General features: G+C 32.0%; 1 protein-coding gene across 11 annotated transcripts in view; it reads left to right on the top strand.

Annotated features, from left to right (window-relative positions):
- Positions 1–22,886, top strand: part of LOC148629277 (putative 3',5'-cyclic phosphodiesterase pde-5) — a 59,575-nt gene that overhangs the window by 14,227 nt on the left and 22,462 nt on the right. For 10 of the 11 annotated variants that reach the window (XM_088547342.1, XM_088547345.1, XM_088547347.1 and 7 more), the window contains 8 exons: positions 753–908; positions 4,347–4,384; positions 14,051–14,162; positions 16,425–16,474; positions 17,025–17,062; positions 20,097–20,226; positions 21,432–21,525; positions 22,123–22,181. In XM_088547342.1, coding sequence (XP_088403468.1) covers positions 753–908; positions 4,347–4,384; positions 14,051–14,162; positions 16,425–16,474; positions 17,025–17,062; positions 20,097–20,226; positions 21,432–21,525; positions 22,123–22,181 — 677 coding nt within the window. Of the gene's footprint in view, positions 1–752; positions 909–4,019; positions 4,039–4,346; positions 4,385–14,050; positions 14,163–16,424; positions 16,475–17,024; positions 17,063–20,096; positions 20,227–21,431; positions 21,526–22,122; positions 22,182–22,886 lie in introns of those variants that run through there. The other variant, XM_088547352.1, reaches the window with a different exon arrangement.

Genomic DNA, 22,886 nt, shown 5'->3' with positions numbered 1-22,886 from the left:
GCTGAGAAACATTACTATAGGCACTAGTAACAACATCAGTTGCATATCTTTAAATTACTTTTACCCAATTAATGAATTATTAACCTTATCGCGGAATAGGAACTCTTCATTACATCAAGACATTTATTTTATTACAGTTCAATTTCCATGGGCGGATCTCACGCGTGAATGGTCCCGCTCCCATTATCCCTTGTGAAATTGGAAAATTGAAAAAAAAAATAAATATGATGTAAATTGTTCACATCTTTCAAAAATTGGGGCTTTAAGTATAATTCACTAACTTTGTTTCGAGAGAGGTAAAAGAGTAGAATGACGCTTACTTTACAATGCCCGTTCAGGGACTTTCTATTACGGAAAGTGTTAGTTTTACACTCCTTGAGACGTTTAGGTTTCGCGCACGCACGATACCTAAACGCACGCTAAATGCTCACCTAACGCACGACAAACGAACGCTCTCAGCGTGCGTTTAAACGCACGATAGGTGATCGATCAAAAATAATAATATTAACAAATAATTAATAAAGAAAAAATAGTAAATAGAAATACTGAAAAAGCTAACAATAATGATGGCAAAAAATATAAAAATAACAGTTGAATAAAGGAAATAATGAATGTACAAAAAGAAACGCACGCTCCTATCGTGCGTTCATCGTGTGTCTGAACGAACGCCAAAATGGGAAACGTGAACGTTTCAAGGATTGTTTTTAAAACCTGGTCTGTTGAAGCATATTTAAGATTCTTTATTATTTCAGATGTTTCTCCGGAATTAGTTACGCACTTTTTGAATGAGAACCCGGACTTCTTAGACAGATATGTAGTTACACATGTACCCGAGGATAGAGTAAGACAATGGTCACTACGCAAGGGCAAAAACGTCTACACAAAACAACTTGGTCACAACATCAATGGTGAGATTTTTTTTATGTGAACAAATTACTTTTGAGTTATTCATATTCATTAAATCTTAGGTGCATTTATCTCTCCAAGTCGGACTCAAACTAGCGATTAGGGCGGATTCAGGCTGGGGCGTGACGGGCGTGCGTCCCCCCTAAAATTTGCAAAGCAAGGATTGTCAGGGGAAGATTTCGGCGGTTTTAGGTTGAAACTTTAATATCTCGCTAATTTTACCACAAAAGATATCTACAATGCACCCATTCTTGAAGAATATTTGAAAAAATTAACCCCCAAAAGTTTTTCGCCGAGCGGAGCGAGGCGAAATTTTAACTGCGCTCCCTAATCTAAAATCCTGGATCCGCCCTGCCAATATCTAGCAATAACTTCAGAGCAAACAATGGGTGCATTACTGTGTTCTAAATATTTCGACTTAATAATAACAATTAAGAATTGGATGATAAAAATTTTGTCTATCGAAAAATAACAAATTTTCCATGTGCATATGTTAATTGCGCGAAGTGCAATAAACAAAATATGCACAAGGAAAATTTGTTATTTTTCAATAGACAAAATTTTTATCATAGCCAATTCTTATACATTAATTTTAAAACATATTATTATCTTTAAACATGAGAAAAGTAGCTCTGAATTTAACTGAATAAGGGCGTGTCAATATTTTTTTATCCATTGAGATATAACAAAATTATTTTGACCAGATAACAGTATTTATCTCAAATTAATTTATACAATGATAATCTAACGATAAAGTTTTTTTTTGCGCCATCCATGATTAATCTTGGAGATCAATTATAAACATGTATGTGGGGCGAACCATAGCGTAAGGGCCGATTCAATGGACTTGTAAACGTCTTAAGCTTGTTGTTACACCCCGATGTCTAATGGTACCCTACTCTAGTAGGTCTCAGTATCGTATTAATTTTCTCATAGACTTCTGTAGTGAAGTGCATATTTTTAGGATTTAAAAAAAATATGCAAATTGATTCAATAAAACTTTCACTTATGTAGCATTTTTAAGGACATGTGAAAAAATAATTTCCCGCAAAGAAAATAGGGTGAGTCCACGAAGATCGGACAGAAAAGTAGTCTTGAACTGTAAATAGCCATTTTCCCTACTTTCACTTTCGTTTTGCACTCACCAAACCAACCTTTTCAGTGGAACATTTTTATGATATTATGTTAGATTTTCTTTTAAAAAAGTTCTTCATCTTACAGTGTGATGTTTGCTCTATTTTATAAGTCATTGTTCATATCTGTTGACAAAACATTAGTTTATAGAGAGGCAAAAAGAAAATGCACTATATTTTTATAGCATCCATGTTTTGAACAAGTTCAGAATCATTAAGTTGAATAAAAAAATTAGAAGTATCAAATCTTAACCATCTTGGGGCTTGAAACTAGTCAAGCTCATCATTGGCCACAGGTAGTTGGCACTGGTCTTAAACATATCACTTTCCAGGGATACTCCGGAAATATTCCAGCAAGTGAGCAATGCTAGAGATAATCCCTTTTGTGATTCGGTGCTGGAGATATGGTTCTGTTTTGACCACCAGCATCGGTCAAAACAAAAAGATATCTCCAGCAACCAATATCAGAAGGGATTATGCTAGAGGTGTCTGGCAAACCATTTTCGGACTTGATGTGTTGGGGTATGTAGGAAAGGGATTCCCATCTCTAACGTTATGGGAGTATTGTAATGGAATGACCTAAACATAAGTATCAGGTATGTTGGAATTTCTTTCATCAAAGTTGTTGAAGTTTCACTTTTGTTAAAATTGGCTGTAGAAATGTTAAGTTGAATGCAAATCCTTATTTTGATGCAATGAGAAGTACATTTTTTATGGTGAAAGCTGCATTTATTTCTTGGATTTATCCTTTGTTTAGTGGGTATAGAGCAGTAAATAGTAATATGCTTAACATATTTATTTGAATTGAAACATCTCCTATCTGGGATCACCCTTATCATGTTTATAAACTAGTTAAGCAGCATATCTTGTGCGTCGTTTGCTCTTTATTGAGTGAGGTCCCTTTATAGAATTACACATTTCTTTGAAGTAGACTAAAACTGGAAAATTCATTTTTGCTCATGGATCTATGGTGTATGAACAGTTTCAAAAATATTTTTATTTGCATATGCTGTAAAAATTGTAGCATAAGCTACAAAAAATGTAGCACATACTATATTTTGTAGCATATGCAATATATTTTTACAGCTAACACTATATCTCGGTTTTGTTGCATTTACATGCCTAGAGGTTCATTAAAAAAAGGTAGCATATGCAATGTATGCTGTATTAAATATACCGTATGCTGTACTATATGTACCATATGCGGTAATTTTTAACCTGAGTTGTTTCTGTATGTAGCATATGCATTTAGTTTATGTATACTGTAATTATCAAATATTATTTTGTTGCAAATGCCTCAAAAACAAAATGTGTTATGAATATGTGTTAAAGACGCTGAGTATGAATCGGTGTACTCGTAAGAATAATAAAAGCACCCTAATGGTTCATTGTTAGCTTTATAACGAATTAATTCACTATGGGAGAAACAAAGTATATTTAACATTTACAAACATATTAAAATTATGCAGGAATGTGCATTAGAATAAACAAAGAAGTGCATATGCTTTACAATATATTTGAATCTTTGAACATTAGGAAATAAGATATGATCAAATTGAAATAAATTACAGCATATGCTAAACTTGTACCATAAGCTTTAAAACTATTTTTGAACCATACAGCATTGTACAGTAGAAAATGGAGCATATGCTAAAATGTAACATATCCTACATTATTGGCAGCATATGCTGCTTCATTTTTTATGGCATATGCAATAAAAATACTTTTGAGCCTCTTGGTACACCATATATGCAATGCACATATAGTGTTGATTTCCAGTTATTTTAATTTAGATATGATTTGTCCTCTGTGTAACTTGTTTGTCATAATACATTTGTACCAAGTAATACTAAAGTATGACAGTACTGATGATATGATAAGCTTTAATTAAGCAGATAAATTGTAAGAAGATATGTGCACCTAATGGAACTAACTGTGTAAAATATGAAAAGATTCAGTTAATTAGTGTGATGCATTGTGCTTGCATGTTGAAAACAATGTATGATTGGGGTATAGTTTAGTTACTACATCATATAATCAATTTTATTATTACTCAGCTAAATTGCAGTGAAAAATAAGTACTTCCCTGAACTATTACTGAAATTTTAGCTCTTTGTATTTTGTGTTTTTTTCTTTTCAGTAGTTCTTGAAAACCCATTATGAACATAAATATTACAAAAAAATGGTAATGATAACTAAAATACTCACATGTTTGACCTGTATGCTAATTGTTGAAGTGGTTATAAGCAGTTATTTTGTTTGACTTTCTATCTCACTTAATACACTATTAATGTTTTTTTTTTCTAGGAGATGTCTTAAGAGATAAGAAAAGCAGTAAATGGAAGGTAATTCAATGACTATACTTAAAATGTTTGATTTTAAACCAAATGACTCTGAGTCCTTATTTAAGGGGTTGCTGTCTCTGACGACCTTTGACATGTCACTTGATGCTAAATGAACTACTGTAATTTTCACAGTTGCCATTTTTTGTAGCTTCTTGCAATGAAACATTTTGGTGGGGATCAAAATGGTTTTGAAAAAAATTGTCACTTCATTCCTGTAGTGTAAAAGATCAATTTTGTAGGTTCTATTTTGTGCGATTATTTTACTATCAAGAAAATTAGTACACTGTGAAAATGTATACGTTTATACTACTGTTTTGAGTCCAAACAAAGCAGGATCATATCATACACATGCAGAGTATCCATAGTAACTGAGAGAAGTGATAACCAATGAGTAAGACAGTTAAACCACCAAGGCCACACTGAATGTGCTTTGCAGGGCTGGTGCATCCTTCTCCTGATTGCCGTTTAATGTATTATGAGGGGATATAGCTCATGGTTTTATTAGGGGGATATAGCTCATGTTTGTATTAGGGAAGGGATATAGCTCATGGTTGTATTAGGAGGGATATAGCTCATGTTTGTATTAGGGAAGGGATATAGCTCATGGTTGTATTAAGGGAGGGATATAGCTCATGGTTTTATTAGGGGGATATAGCTCATGTTTGTATTAGGGAAGGGATATAGCTCATGGTTGTATTAGGAGGGATATAGCTCATGTTTGTATTAGGGAAGGGATATAGCTCATGGTTGTATTAGGGGGAATATAGCTCATGTTTGTATTAGGGAAGGGATATAGCTCATGGTTGTATTAAGGGAGGGATATAGCTCATGGTTGTATTAGGGGGGAATATAGCTCATGTTTGTATTAGGGAAGGGATATAGCTCATGGTTGTATTAGAGGGGATATAGCTTATGTTTGTATTAGGGAAGGGATATAGCTCATGGTTGTATTATGGGGGAATATAGCTCATGGTTGTATTGGGGGGAATAAAGCTCATGGTGTAATGTTTGTGATAAGTTTCCTGTAGATATTTTGCACAGGTGATGGACATATTCAAGCTTAACACAAATGCTAGGTTTGTCTTTATATACAGTACACTTTGTTATAATAGTTTTTATAAGCTATTCAAGTCTTTCTAAAAATTGTTAAGAATCTGGGTGTGTAAGGTGAATGGTTTAAGGTTTCTTGTCCAAGTTAAAGTTATAATATATACATATGAATGAACTGCTTTCTATATAAGCCTTTGTTAAGAGCAATAAACAAAACAGGTAATGCTATAATTATAGGATTGGTACATATATACTGCCTAAAATTTGTTTGGATTTGGAATCTGGCCCATGTTAAGTGATTACTGTGCAAAATATCTGAATATTACATGCATATTTTTAAGTTATCTAAATTTTTTGCTTTTGTATTTGTACCTGAAATTAGTTCCATATTTGTCAGTTAAAGAGGAGATTTCTGTAAGGAACTATAAACTAATTATTTTTTTTACTGATAGTCATTTTATTTTTGGGGAAAATATTTTTGTGATTTTTTTAAAGACCATGGTGGTACCAGCTGCTGTGGTGGTGTAATATCTATTTTGCCTGATTTATTTTAGACTTGACTTGATTATGAATCGAATTCAGTAATTTTATTGTTACCCTTATTTTGTAAAATGTACTAAATTTCCAAATTGAAAACTTACTGGCCTAATGAAATATTAAGTTGATGTTAATTGGTGTGCCTTTTTCTTTCACTAAGGCTTTACGTACATGAAGCAAAGTTAAAACCTGTCATAGTTAAGAGTCTAGAAGTATAAGCTATTATCAAAAACAATTTTTTTATCAACAATAATCAAAATGTATCATTTGTGTTATTTTACAGGTGTTTTAAAAAAAAACGTGATCTTGTATTTTTTCTAGTTTTATTCTTTTCTGCCCAGCTGTCCTTTTGTCCTTTCCCAACAAACAGTTTTCTGGACATTTTTCTCAACCCATGAATATATTGAGTATAAGTATTTAGAACTCTGAACAAACAACAAGTTATATGCATTATCAGTTTGCGCTGAAGGTTTGAAGTTAAGACTTGTGTGTTCTGTTAGATTGTTGACATGTTTCTCACATGACTCTAAAGATTAAACAAACTTAAATTTATTAGCATGGACTTATAGGTAGATTACCAGTTTTTATTAAATTTCCCTTGAAGAGTTATGACCAAAAAGTGTACCATAAATTCCCATGGCTTAATAGTTATGTAGAGAGTTGTTTATTTATTGGACAGATCCACTTTAAGTTATTTGTAGTATGAATGAAGTAAACTAGTGTCAAGATTTTTTAAAATGAGATTTTGGTATTTTTGTGATGGTCTGAATGAAACTAAGATCACTCTATTTATGTTTTTTCTACAGTTGCCACAGAAAGAGTATTAATTGTTGTACAATGTATTAATTTTCATTAGTTAATTGCGTTTCAAATTTTGAAATAAACTTGAATCTCGATTGAAAATTTTATTAAAACTGTGCCAAAACCATAAAATTAAGCTGGTAATATCTCACCTCACAATATTGCCCATGGTAAGTGTCCTCCACTGCACAGGTAGAAGGTACAACTACTAATTAGTATAAGTTTACTATATTTCTCCATATTTTTGCCAGGGATGGATGCAGAGATTCTTAAAGTGGACCCAGGCCATTTTTTCTCATTTTTGTCCAATTTTGCAAGAAGTATAATTAAAAAAAATCCAATAAAGAGGGAGGAGAGGTTCTAACCTCCAGAACCCTTTCCTGGTTTAGTGCTGACTGAAGTTTTTGTGTTATATGTACATTTGTAGCTACTAGATTGATGATATGTTTTTCCTTGCTTTCTTCTTCTCCCGATACAATACAGTCCTCCCCAGGGATTATTGTTGTATTACATATACATGTTTAATAATCATACTGCATTTGATAAACTTTGATGCATTGTGTCTGAAAAAAAAATTGCTTTTCTACTTGTAATTGTACCTGAGTGTTGAAACCTAATTAGGACTAATTTAGAAACATTTGATATAGTAGTTAAAGCTGAAAGGTAAATTATTAAATATATTTTTAGAAGAATAGTTTGGTGGCAATGAAATTTAATCATTTTCATGACTAAATAAGTCTTAATAATTAAAGTGTTTTTCATTTTAGTTGTCTGTGCACCATTTTACCATTGTATCATAATGGACAGTTGATGGCACTTGTAATTAAACTCCTGAAACTATTCATATTTTTTTTTTCTGTAGGAAAATATTTCCCCGTATGCATGTTAGGGTTGAGGATATTGAACAAAGCTACATTTGGGATTGACTATAAGCTGAATGGTTGATAATTATGTATAATGGCACTTTAATAAAATAACTAAAGGTGTTAGTAAATCTTCATAGTTTGTTCATCAACAGCGTTTTCTGCAATGACTTATCACAGCCATTTAATATTTTGATAGAAGTTTTGTTATATCATAGGATTTGATATCAGACTTTGGCAACATTAACTTCTTTTTGGGAAGTGGATGGTGATTTTTGCTAATAGATTTTTCTAGTTGGACATTAGATTTAGAACAGACCAACACCAGAAAACATGATAAGGTGACATTAGCCCAGTTTGTCAGACCTGACCTTCCTCTATTTATAGTCTAAGCTTTAATCTGTACTTTAAATATTATAATTCACTAAAACATCTTGTAGCAAAATGTCAAAAAAAATTGAGAGAAAGATTTATAAAGCAAATGTTTTAATAACTTAAATGTTTTTACAAAAGGTGTCAAGAGGAGAAAATAAAATGTCTATGTGGTTTTATGTCATAAGATGTATACAAAGTTTATTGCCCCCTATAAATCTACAACCAATCACTCTTACTTCATTTCTTATTTATATTGTACAATAGGGAGCATTTAAATGTTCAAATAGTCTCATAAATCCATCTACTTGTTTTCCTTGACAATCTCATTTTATTGTAATTTTTTTTGCTTAAAAATTCTGATTTGGTTAAAAATATGCAAGTTTTGTCAAAATGAGTTTCACAAATATTTTACCTATGTTGTTTATTGTGAATCAAAATAAAATGAAATCTATACTGACTGAAGATATTGTACCATCAGGACTTGTTGACATTTTTTGCTAAGATTTAAAATGGATTGTAAGCCTAGGTGCACTTTTGATAAAAATTTTGATAGTTTTGAAAAGGCCAGCAGTATCACTGTCAGCTTATTATTTGTATACCCCTTTAAGAGAAGTTGATAGGTATTTGAAATCTGTCTGTCTGTCCATCTATCTGTCTGTTCTCATATCTTGCAAGTGCAACTTCTTCAATTTTGATGAAATTTTCGAGGGGGTACAGGCACCATATGTAAATATGTATGAAGGAGAACATAAATGCCTGTAAAGGTAGTTGTTTATATATATTCAAACCATATAAGCACAACTCCTTACGGGTAATTTAAATTTAAATGTATTTTCCTTTTGTTTTAACTGCAAGTTTTGTTATTGTGTATATTAAGATTATTCTGTATATTGAATGTCAAAAGCAGTCATTTATACAGGAGAATAACCCCTTCAATAGAAAACAATGATTCCCACTAAAGAGACAAGGATATTCTTATATTTAGCCATGTAAGATTTTGTAATCTCACCCATGGTTGAATCAAAAACACACAACATTGTGAGGTCACAATAAAACATTTTATGATGTATTATACATAAAAAGAATTTCAATAAGCAGGGCTTCCAGAATTGGTAGAAGTAAGAACAAAATAAAAATCAAACACATCTAGGTTAGAAGATTTCAGTGTTCTCTGAGCCAAAATCTGATTAAAAGTGGGCTTGTTGTTTGGTTTCTAAATTTTTTTCTGTCTTGCACTTTCAGAAGTGTTAGATTCTTAATGTCTCAGTTACTGATCTAAAGTTCAGTCATGGATTTCAGTGATGCTTTTTCATATTTTACTTGAAGAGTTTTTGTTCGTTTTCCACTACTTCAATCCTTGCATTTGTTAGAATAAGATAGTTTAACATATTTCATAGGATAAATATTCTTCTAGTGATGTGTGAAAGACCTTCATTAAATTCAAATCTGAAGATACATTTTGTTAAGGGTCTTTATGGAGGATTTTGCATAGTAATCGATGAATTGATGTTTTCAAGGAGTTTTCTTTTCTTTGTTGACAAGATATTAAGTGAGGATTATTTTTAATAGACTTCATTTTGATGATCTATTGAGTTTATTTGCATATCACTAGGTAACATATAATCTGAAAAGATTTTGGCAGAAGAGAAACGGGTAGTGTAAGTTGGGGATTTATTTAAAAGGTGTTTCAGGTTATTTCTCACACATGGTTTAAATCTCTTTTTGATCATATACTGCACGGAAAGAATATCTCATTAAACTGTTAAGCGGTGTGACGTAAAGTTTGACACAGTTTAGACATGCGGATAAGAGTCGTTACACTTGCTAGGATAATAAAGTATGCGCTTTGATAACCCATACAAGTTAATTGATATGAGTGTATCATTGATTATTTATGATTGATACTTTGAACTTCACAGATATTTGCTATGCGTACATTGCTTATATATTTTTTGATAACTGAGAAGTTCTGTGGAAAGGTCGTTTGAGGTCAGGAACAAGTCTCTTGAAATATTGGATGACTATCATCATGTTCCTGTCTGTTTTATTGGTAAAAAAGGGAGGGTCAAGCAGTTGTTTTCTTATCTATCTTGTAAAAGCAGTGTGGAGAAAGCTGAGATGTATACTTTTATGTCATTATGCCTATGAAGTTAGAAAGAAAACTGCTTGCTTTCTTCAAAAGTTATAGGTTGGAAACAGAAAACAGTTCGGGTTATCAGTATATATCATTGTTGACCAAGGAAAAATCCAATTTCCTCAATCAATGTAGGAATTTTAGGATTATTAAAATAATTCTAAATGGATGTCCAGCAATTATCAGACTTTTGAAATATGATACCACCTATTTCTTATTAACAGTGACAATTTTTTGGAAAACTATCCTGTTTTCATATCAGTCTCTTAAAAATGTATTATACTGCATGAATAGAAGAAGACAAAAATTATAGGAAGCACATAATTCAAAATGAAATGAATTGAAATTTTTTTTTAGCTCATACAAATGATTTGAAGTAGATTTCCTGTCTGACTTTGATGTCACAGTCATTGTCATTTTGTTTAGGAATATGAAAATTGCACATTTTAAGTCTTTATTTCCATTAATATGCCTGTCAATGCATTCATCATCTTTTAAACGTTTATTTTATGAAAGCACTGAATTTATTAAATTTTCTCCTGGCATTTGTGTTCAGTGATTTATTCTTTATTCCATGTTGTTTAGTGGGTTGAAGTTTCTCAATACTTTTTGTTCTCAATTGAACACAAAAATATCAAAGATTAAATTTGACTTTTCTTTTAAGTTGTCGATCATTTTAAAACATGGTAAAGACCAAAGAAACCCTCAAGCTAACAAGTAAGAATAGTAAAGAAATATTTTGGGTGGATTATGTTGGAACTCCAGTTCAGGTGAAGGCATTTTGACATATTTATTTAAAATGACTTGGTTGAGAAATTGTGTGTATTTTAATGAAATCTATGTACATGTTACTTGACATGACTTTTTATGAGCAACTCGGCGGGTGTTTCTAGAAAAGCAGAGGATGCTTACCCTACCGGTGCACCTGGTCCATGCTCCCAGTTTTTAGCGGAGTCCGAGTTGCTAATTTACTTTTGTTACTTTGTATGTATGATTTAGTTACTTTATGTTCTTTGTTGTGTGTGTTTGTTTTCCATGTGTGGTCATTGTCCCTGAATTACATTCTTTTGATTACCGCTATAACCTTGGTTCCCTTGATTACTCTCTTACAGATCCTTTAATCCTAAGAGCCATCATGAATCTTGCCTAATGGAACAGAAAAATCCCAATCTTACTTTATCATCTGCATCCAGTGATTGTTCCTTGTAGATTAATTATATTGTGTACCATAGGAATAACACATTGGAACTTTCTTATCTGTTCATTTTATAATGTTCTGTTTTCATTTTTTTTTTAAATTATTTCCATTGTAAAAGTACATGTTATCTGTGATATAAAGGTCTGAACTTATTGATATAAGTTAAGTTCAGCTAGCATTATTATGTTGTTGATTTTTTTAATATCCCTGTTTGCAGAAATTGGAGTTACCAATACATTACATTAAACCATATATACTGCAATTATCGAAAAAGGGCAGAAATTACTTACAGATTGAAAAAAAATGAGATTTAGTAGTTTTTATGCTTTTTGATTAAGGTAAACAATATAATTATACCTGGGCGGTAAACATATAAAAAAATTGCCAAAAATGAAGAGATATTGCTCTTTTAGATCAGCGCAACATACTCTTCCAAAGGGTGAAAACTCCTCTAAGAAGGGATTTACTTGGAATATACAGATGAGTTTTCTCAAAACTCTTATACTCTATAGTTTAGATTTTAATGCAATATATAAAACTAATGAGATAATGTTTCTTTAGTATTTGTCTGAAAACATTGGTAAAAAATGTTAATTATAGCCCATCAGAGCTCTATAAAACCTAATCAGAGAACTCTGATAAGGACAATGACACTGTATATCCGGTACCTGTAAAGTATGTCTTAAAAATAAAGAAACTATCGTAGCTGAAGTTCACCTGGAGTTCAAGTCAAGAAAAAACTTTTAAAATCTCAGATATTATTGTTCAGGAAAGTGGCTTGTGTGTGTGCTCTTTTTAATTAATTTTATGTGAATTGTTTGATCCAGAAACTGGCTATTTATTACAATCTAAAAAAATTCTATATTGGTGTTTTCAGAAGCATTCACCAAGCAATTTACAGGTAACAAGGTCCACTTTCACTTACTACTAAGCACAATTATCTCTGTGATTTTCTCACTTGAAGAATGTCTAATTCACTATATCATCTGAATGACCATAGTTTCAAACTTATTTTAATGCAGTTAATTCATTTTACACCAGATTTTGACCTTTTAGATTCTAGCTTTTTTTGTCCCTGTAAAAAAAGAGAGATATTATAATTAGTATGCTTGTGCAATAGGCATATAAAACAATATTGCAAATTATATAAGTTGGTCATTTTAATGATTTTAGTAGAAACTGCATTAGAGAAGCTTGTTTCTACTTGAAGAACATCTAGTTGATGTGGTGTGAAACAAATCAATAAATTTGACCAAGCTTTGAAAAAGCATCTGACATTCGAAATTCACTCTAGACCCTGCTGCAAGCCTTCTCAGATAAAAAAGAATCTTGCAAAGTCGGGAATATGTGAATGATTTTACGTGAGGTTATCCAGTTGTCAAATAACGTTTGACATGAATTATGTTGGAGAACTTTGAAAGGCCTGTCTGCAGCGGTTAGTAAAAGAGGAAACAAACGACCGCCCTTGCATGGAGCTTGAAAGTTTACACTGAGGTTGCTATACTTATTTTAATTCCTACCAGTTAACCTTTTTATACCCCAGCTTATTATATTGTGAGCTATACTGCAATCACCTTTGTTGTCCATCTGTCTGTTACACTTTTTTTTAATAGATTGCTCAGCTTCTATTGGAGGGAATGCTTAGATATTTTGGACATGACTTATGATGACTTGTACCATGTCGCCTCTTTCCAGATTCCTCACTTATCTACTTCCTCTTTACTGTATGACTGTTAATTGTAAACATGTAGTTCTTTAATGCATAAAATGACAGAAATTGTTGAGTAGTGATAATCTTAGCGCGATGTACCATACAACATCTTGTTTTAGATCTTCTGTTCCTGTTGTAATAAGTATGTTGTGATAGAATTTCAGTTGGCTTATGTCTTTCTGTACTCTATTGATAAGATCACACTGAACGTAACTTTTCATGCGCATAGGTGGTACCATTTACAGTTCATTTCATGTAAAATCTGTTTATCAAGTATACCTTCAAAAACTTCAGTAACAGATTTTATATATAAAATAATAAAATGAAAAAATTAATGCAGATATTTTTTTTTTAAATTGAAGTAAAACTCTTCTATTTATAGTAAAGAGTAGGCAACATGATTTTGATAACTGAATTTTCATAGAAGTATACAAGTAAAAATTTTGTTCTACAGATTAAAAAAAATACTATAAATAAGTTTATTTTCATATTAATTCTTTGAAACCCAAAGAAAAAAATAGGTGTTACCATAGATGAAAACTCAGAAATATGGTCATCACTGTCTTCCATAAGATTTTTCTATTAATACACTTTTTTCCATTGTTGAATAAAAAAAACTCTAAATTTGAATGTCTGATAATTGAAGTTAATTTGCTATTACATGTACAGGTACTACATACTTATAAATATTTTTAGATTGATAAATTGAAATATCTAGAGCAAAGGTGGATCCAGAAATTTAGAAAAAGTTGGGGGGTCTAGAGGGGTTCCAGGGAAATATTTTCTCTTTAGCTCGAATTTTTTACAACGTTTATAAAAGTTTCCAATAAAAGTGGGTATGGGGTTGGACTGTCAGTACATCCTGGATCAACCATGATGTAATATATTTTTATGTCAGCTAAATGATTGATAGATTAAAAATTATGGATAATTACGAATACCTGTACTAAGCTACATGTACTTTGATAATGCCATTAATTTGATTTGTTTAATTTAGACTTGTGTACAGTCAAACAAATGGAAGGTGTTACATGAGATGACTAGAGATATCAGCTATCAAACAGACAAATTACAGATCTTAGCTGAGCTTGCGCAGTGTGCTGTTGATTGTAAGTACCTTACATATATCAGTTAACCCTCCCTTATTAGGGGGGAGACAACCACAAAATTAATGAAAAATTAAGAATCTTCCACATAAAAATGTAAGTTTTGTGGGAAGTTGGTACTTTATATTCTGTGAAAAGTACTGAATAAGTGAAATTTATTACATTATTATTTTGGTATTAAATATTAATACATGTGAATATGCTTGCTGAGATATGCACCTCTTATCAGTCTAACAGAACTCTTAATAAGTTTTTTAGTCACATAAAGTTCTTCAATAAAATAAACTGAATTGTTACTTTTCATTGATCATTATTGTGAAATGAGGACTGTCCAAGGGAGAGTACAATTAGCTGAAATAGAGCCCACAATATCATTAATTACTATAAGCGAGGGTAGTATTGGCTGAAACCCTGGTTATACCCAAGCCAAAATAGTGCATGCAATTTAAGGTCACCAGACAGAGAACAGGATTGTAAATTTTGTGATGAATTAAGTAACTTATCTTTTCCATGAAAAATTTCATTTATTTATGATAGGTCGTCTAGTAAAATCATTTATCTATGCTGTATAAGGCTACGGAAGGAAACCTATTAGAAACATTACAAACCCTATATGTTGACAGTTTAACAGCTCAAATACCATTAGATTTAGTTTATAATGGTTATAGACTTCCTCTTTTCTGTCTTGTAAGGAATATATAATGGTTTCATGTGCCATAACACTTAATAATTAACATAGAACTTGCAAGTGCATTATGAGGGCTTCTCATGTCTCCTAATTTTTCATTAAATTCCTGATTGGAAAAGAGCTTTTCAGTGGTGCTTACATAATTCTATGAATATAATAATCATGGTTTTCAAGGACAGACTATCTTGGAAACTTGCCATTTGAAGTACTAATTTACTGTTTTTCTTGGTTAAGACAGCAATTGAAGTTCAGTACCTCTTGATATGTAATGTAATCACATTTATAATACATCATATATCTAAACTGTGTCAAATACATGGTCAAGTAAAGAGATGCATCAAGCTTGGTGATGGTGTCCAAATTTGTCTATGCACATTGTTCAAGGTTTGAAATGGGTAGATTTTAAGGCCAATTATTTTTTCAAACTGATTTTCATATTTAAAAATTACTCCGTGTAAACATAATTTGCATTCTGTTGCATCACAATATTGATAACGATGATCCTTATTGTCCACTATAAGGACATCACAATATATTACTTTATATAGTTTTCAAAGTTAGGGATAAAGTGGTGGGTTATAGAATGCATGCTTTTTACAACTTAAAATATTTTGCCAGGAATTGTCATAATTCAAATGACATTCATTATGTAAGATTTTGGCACATGTGTTCCATATCTCTTAAAAATGATTTTTATAAAAAAAAGTCATTTTTCATCAGTTTGGATGTATTTTTAACTTCCTTTTGTTTCCAATTCATGTAAAGACTGCTGTAAAAAAAACTTTGTTTTCAACAAAGGCACACATAAATGCAGTGTGATTTTCTAATAAATTTTGAATACCTAAATTTTTACCTTTGTCACCCACTGGGAAAGCAGGTTAAGGAGCTGTCTGTCCAACTATCTGTCATACTTAGGGGTACCTACATTATGTAATCTGTAACTCAAAAGGTATGAAACCAGTATTATTCAAACTTTGCACAGTGTTTATATACATATTGAAGATAAGTACCTTTTATTATGAAGTAACATGTGAATAATGTCTTCCTCTCTTTTTAGCATGTTGAACTTAACCATATTTTCAACAGCATTTGCTATCATTAGTACATTACTAATTTGTAACCCACACTATAATTATTTCACTTGCTTAGTTTTTATATACATGTTAATGATACTTATGTGCTGGCAAAACAGGTCCAGATATGTTAGTCATAACTTAAGACTGCACAATAATTTGATCTATTATGACATCATCACTTACACCTAAGTTTGCTCTTAAGATTTTTTTGTGAAAATGACTGCAGATGTGCTCTGTTTAGGAGCATTTTATAAATTGACAAAATTTGGATAGGTAAAGCATCTAATTGTGATCACCAGATGTGCTTTCTCAAGTCAAAATTGAAGTAAAAGAGCATTTAATGTTGTATAATTTGTTATGATATTGAACAATTAGTATGTACATAAAATAATATGTTTATTTTATGGATTCCATGGTAAAAATGCTTAGATACTGATCATATGAAAATGGAACAGAAAGTAAGTATTATTCTGCATATTTTTGTATTTTATATAATTTCAGCTACAAATGGAGATGGATTTAATTTATACCTGGCTGACAGCAATCAACAGGTAAAGACAAATTAATCTTACTTTCTTATTGCTATGAAAAATATTCAATTTCCATAAATAGCCTAAAATGAAAAAATCAAATTGATTTTTAAAAAGATTTCTATGTTTTCAGTGAAGGAAAACAGAATGAGATTTTTATATCCATCAATTTTCTGGACATTTTCTATTTGTATTATAAACTGTATTGAAAAACCCTGTATGACATCTCATTAGTCAAAGATTTTCCTGAATTAAACTTAATTTAGCTGTATTTATCAGGGATGACTACATTTCATATTTCACAACAACTCCAGTTCGTTCTTTAGATGCATGATAAGACTGTGGTTCACATGGCCTTGCTTTTGTTTGGGAGCTTCCTATGGGTAAAAGGTTTAGCAGGTCCATAGTTTTTATTTTATACTTTAAATCACCTGTTACCTAGGATCTTTTTTATCAAAGCTATATGTGTTTACTACATGTACTTTGAAACGTAATGATAAGTTTTTACTATATTTGAGGGGTTCATTACATACCTGAAATTTAATTAAGTATTTATTTCCTATCATTTCAGTTGTATCATCACAAAGTTTCTTCAATATCATCCAGCAGGTGAGAAATTGATATTAAACAGTAAAAAATATCAAGCCATGCATTGATGTCCCCTTGTTTTCTTGAATCTGTAGAATAACATACATTTTTATAAGTTCAGTGGTGTCTATGTGTACCAAGTTCTTACATGATTTTACCCAATCTTCAAAGAAAGCTTCAGTGCCTATTTTACACTGGGTACACTGGGTATGTGTGCATTTATGTTATCACAGAGTTTCTTTTTGTGAGCTTTGTTTACAGTAATTCTAGATTCACAAAAAAAGGTGTAATATTAATTGTTAGTAATGACATCATAACAGAAATTGAAAAAAGCATTGTGATGGCATATCCTACAACACATTGTACACTTTTTGTGAAATCATATACAGAAGCTCAACTTTCCTGTCCCAACATTAGTCTGTAAGACCTTTGTTCAAAGAATCCTGAAAAAAGTTCTTAAATAAATACAACATTAATAAGGAAATGACAAAGAGGTTAATATTGTACAGATTTATGTTAACTTTTGGTAGATTCTTTTGGATTGCAGCAGTATCTCAAAAAAGGCTTAAAGATGTTTACATTTACTGAATGGTAGAAGCAAATAAGTTGATGCAGACTGAAGTGGTCATGTCATATTTATTCAGTAATTGAAATGCAAGTGGTGCTTGGAATAGATATTAATATGCATGTATATTTGTTTATGAATATCTCCTTTTTTAGTTGTCCTCCACTGCACAATGAAAGGGGTCATAGTAATATCAATTTCCATTGAATCTGTAGAATGAAATAATATCAATTTCCTTGAATCTGTAGAATAACAAACATTTATGTATGTTATTGTTGTGGTGACACAACAGATTTTGTTCAAATTTTGTAGGATTGTAAGTCATAATATTGCCATATCATTTTGATAAAAGAAATTTTAACATGAGTTATGGAACTTTGTTGTTGAATTTATACATGTTACACTAGAGTAGTACATTGTAGATGCAACTCCTTGGAAAGCACTTGACAGATTTTGTTCAAATTTTGTAGGATTCTTAGTCATCATATGTAATTAATCATTTGCACTGCCATTTTGATTCTACAAGTAGTGTAGAAGTTATGGGATTTTTGCACTTGATCTTTGCCAAAGCAGGGGACATGTTTCTATGTTTAAATATTTTGTTACATAAAAAAATTATGTAATTTTTTGATTGAGGTACATGATGCAGCATTGGTGATATAAATTGCTGCTGTTTATTGATTAATGAATCTCTCCCTCTTCAGACTGACTAATATGTAAAAACATTAGCACAGTTTGTTCTCACAACTATGTGATAATTTTGCCACTTTGCACTGAGGTACAGCAGAAGAAAACACCTGCCATATTAACAATCAGAAGAAGTTGTTAATTATAGAGGGTAACCTTTAACATAAACATGCACTGCTTTGTCCTTTACAATGACAGATTCATTGTTACTTCCTTTTATACTCTTGTATTTAATACAGTGAGTAGGGAGAATATAGAGATTATCTATTTGTGCCCTTAGCTGTTGATATTCTCTTTAGCTGTCCATTACTCATTATATCTTTGGCTTACTTTTTTGTTTTTTTTAAGTTTTTTTTTTTAGATCATGATGATCATATTGCCACAGTAGAACTTTTACATTTTTTTATGCTGTCTACTTTTCCCAGGAACTTGTAGTCCAGTGGTTGTCATTTTTTTAATGTCTATTGTTATTCATGTTATGTTTTTTCTGTAGATTAGGTTAATTTTCATTTTTTATGAATAATTTTCTTCACTCATTTTGAGGAATTTCACAGCTTGCTTTATGGTATGGCTTTGCCCATCATTGAAAACCATGTGGTGCCCTGTAGAAGTATAATTGTTCGTTGCTTGGCTTCTGAAGGATGACATACCACATCTCCTATTTATATATTTTTGACATTAGGTTTAATGCTAGAATATCTTTGTGGAAGTTAAATTGCATGTTCGAAGAACACTTTCATTGTTTGCTGCAAATAACAGCAGGAAACAAGATAGAGCCATATACTGTTGATAGGACATGAAAGTGTTGTGTAGGCAGGACAGCAAGTTACGGCTTGTGTTGTGTGGGCAGGACAGCCAGTGAGGGCTAGTGTTGTGTAGGAAGGACAGCCAGTTAGGGCTTGTGTTGTGTAGGCAGGGCAGCCAGTTGTGGCTTGTGTTGTGTGGGCAGGACAGCCAGTTAGGGCTAGTTTTATTTGGGCAGGACAGCCAGTTAGGGCTTGTGTTGTGTAGACAGGACAGTCAGGACTAGTGTTGTGTAGACAGGACAGTCAGTTAGGGCTTGTGTTGTGTGGGCATGACAGTCAGGACTAGTGTTGTGTAGGAAGGACAGCCAGTTAGGGCTTGTGTTGTGTAGACAGGACAGTCAGTTAAGGCTTGTGTTGTGTAGCAGGACAGTCAGGACTAGTGTTGTGTAGACAGGACAGTCAGTTAGGGCTTGTGTTGTGTAGATAGGACAGTCAGTTAGGGCTTGTGTTGTGTAGACAGGACAGTCAGTTAGGGCTTGTGTTGTGTAGATAGGACAGTCAGTTAGGGCTTGTGTTGTGTAGACAGGACAGTCAGTTAGGGCTTGTGTTGTGTAGACAGGACAGTCAGTTAGGGCTTGTGTTGTGTAGGCAGGACAGTCAGGACTAGTGTTGTGTAGACAGGACAGTCAGTTAGGGCTTGTGTTGTGTAGACAGGACAGTCAGTTAGGGCTTGTGTTGTTTAGACAGGACAGTCAGTTAGGGCTTGTGTTGTGTAGGCAGGACAGTCAGGACTAGTGTTGTGTAGGCAGGACAGTCAGGACTAGTGTTGTGTAGACAGGACAGTCAGTTAGGGCTATATATAGTGTTATGTGGTCAGGGTGATCATGGCCAGTATTGCGTGAACAGAACAATCAGTAGGGGCTGGATGATAAACTGTTGATTTGGGGAAAACTGAATTCTTCAAATGCTAAATAAATCAAGGTGTAGTGTCCTCTAATAATACTTTATTTTTATTGGTTTAGAATTGTCATATTACTTTCATCTGTTTGTGTTTCAGGGGTTCGAGGTCACATGATAAACACAAATCATCTACTGGTTCCTACATTGGTAACATAGAAACAGGAACTTCTCTGCCCTCTTATGTTGCCAAGACGAAAGATACAATTAGAACCAATCATGTGCAAGGGGTAAGTCACATGAAGTTTTCTGCTCATATTGACAAAAATATGACATTGTTTAAAAATGTGATGCATATCACATGGTAACTGTAAAGTGTTCTTGGTTTCTTTATTACTTCCTGTCCAATTTCAATTACTTGGTTTTGTTTAAGTTAAAGTTGTAGTTTATTTTACACCCGTCTTATACAATAATTTACAGTTTATTCATTGAGTGTAAATTTCCAGTAGGAACAAAATATCACAATTTTTATTATAAATTTACAGAGGGTTTAATGTTATTGAAGTGTCAGTCCTTCAGCCCTCTTTTTTGTCATCACAAATCCACTGAAACTGCTGAACAGAATTTCATTTTTATTTTAACAAACTTATCTTCTTTTACATAGTAATACTTGTAGTAACTACCTGGTATGCACCTAAATTTGCTTTAAACAACTTAAAAATACCAATTTAACTTTGTATAGAATTGTATGAAAACAAAATATAAGAACAATTTAGCATTTATGATGAAGACATATCAAACTACAAAAAATATCCAATAATGTCTCAGAATTATACATTTCAGACAACTCCATTTGTGTTTTATTTCATCTTAACTGGCATTTGAATTTGTAGGACTACTTAAAATCCTTTGAAGTCAAATCATTATAAGGGGAAAAGTTAAAGTCCATATAACAATTATGTTTTCATCTGATGAATCATCAGCAATGGATAGAAGTATCATTTATCTGTAACAGAAACAGATTTGAAATTTATTGAAATGAACTGTATTTTAGAGCTAAAAGTATTTTCCCTCATAATAATAAAACTGAGTGCAATTTAAGGATAAGACTTCGTTTCCATGGAAGACGCTTACATGGATAAAATGTTTGTGAAATGTTACAAAACACAATTCAATGAAATATTTTGGCCCTTGAAGTCAAATGAAATGGAAAGGACATTGGTCTTTGGGTCTTTTAATACAATATTTTGACAGAACCACTTAAATACTCTCATGTTTGTATTGGTTTTCTACTTTTTCAATTATTTGATCAATGACATCTCTAAAACTACTAGTACATGGAATTCTGAAGAGTAAATTTGAATTCTAAATAATCAAAATAGGTTTAAACCATATACACCAGATGAAACCAGTAAGCAAATAGACCCAAGAAAGTGAGAATACTTTCATTATGTTTCTTTCTATCTCAAATGTCATTGAACTTTGTGTGTTTTAGGACATGAGGTTCCCAGCAGGTTTGGGTATTAAGATGGACCATGTCCAGACTGTGTTAGCTGTTCCTATTTTACAGGAAGACTCAGGGGTTCTTGGTATGTACCCTGTTTATGAAGTTGATAAAGATATCAAACACAAGGAAATGGTGGTTTGCTACTTATCCTTTGTTCTGAATTATATTGAGGGTCTAAGCTTCACTGGAAAAGCATTCCTAATGTACTTCCTTAAAAATCTTAGCTATATGCCTGCACAAAGGATTTCATCCTCTATATTTGTCTTTCTGTCTGTCACATCCTCTGAAATAGTGACATAATCTATAGTGAAGTTTTACAAATGACATAACATTTTAAAGAAGAAATAACTATACTTATATAAAGAAATACTGAAAATTTCTGTATTAGAAAGTTGAAATTTAAATTATCTCATGGATTTAGTGATTTATAACAATAGGCTATTGCCTAATGATTAACTTAAAGTGCCTTTACTTGTATATTTATTTAAAGAATACTGCTAGATTGTAAATTGGGGATCTCCATTAAAAATGTGAACACATTAACCAAAACTTTGATATATGCATTTGGCTCGATCATTGAAGATGCTCGGCACAGACTCATATTTTCCCACAGTTCTAAGCCTTGTCTGTATATCAGAGTGCACTGTTATTACCTATGACCTTGACTTTGTTATTATAGGTGTGGTAGAGTTGTACAGACAGTTCAGTGCTGAACCTTTTACTCAGGAAGATGAAGAGGTAGGACAGAAGTCAATTAAAAAAAATCAATTTTTTGTGGAATTTTCTGATGTGTCCATTTCAGATAGTTATACTAAATTTTATTTGGAAGGTCTTCAAATTGTATAAGAAACTTAGCTCTCCTTGCAGCTAGTGCCTGAAATAAGAACCAACTAGATTATACCCCCCACCCAATGCGTTTTGATATCAGTTTGTCTGTGTCTCTGTTCATCAGTCCATCTTTTGGTTATTCTGTCTGCTCTAATTTCACCAAAATTATCTCAATTCCCAATGAATGGATCAATTTCATATTTGGTAAGTGACTATATAGACCAGACATACATTTAAGTTATTGGATATCAACTTCCTCTATCAGTGGGGTCATGACAGCACATGACATGTTATTGGTGACTTTATTAAATTGTGAAAACCAACAAAATGTTACCTGTATAACATGTTAATAAAATTGTTGACAAAAGTAATTGGCTAAATGCAATGAGCAAATATAATAGTTCAAATTGATATACAACTTTTTTTTTTAATAAAATCAAATTTTACTTATCATTTTTATGTTGATAGCCTGTTTGACATATTGATGCATTATCATGGAAATAATTGTATTTTTTACTTAAAACTCTAAGTACTTCTGTTGTTGTTCCAATGTTTCTGTGTTGTGATCTTTCTTCCCTGTATTTTACATGTTGTATTTTGTATTTCTTTATATTG

This window comes from Perna viridis, chromosome 1 (genome assembly GCF_037379345.1).
Source record: "Perna viridis isolate PV_CMFRI_1.1 ecotype Kerala chromosome 1, ASM3737934v1, whole genome shotgun sequence".
Lineage (NCBI taxonomy): Eukaryota > Metazoa > Mollusca > Bivalvia > Mytilida > Mytilidae > Perna > Perna viridis.
The sequence above is the reverse complement of the archived record's forward strand: the minus strand, read 5'-3'. Positions and strand labels throughout refer to the sequence as shown.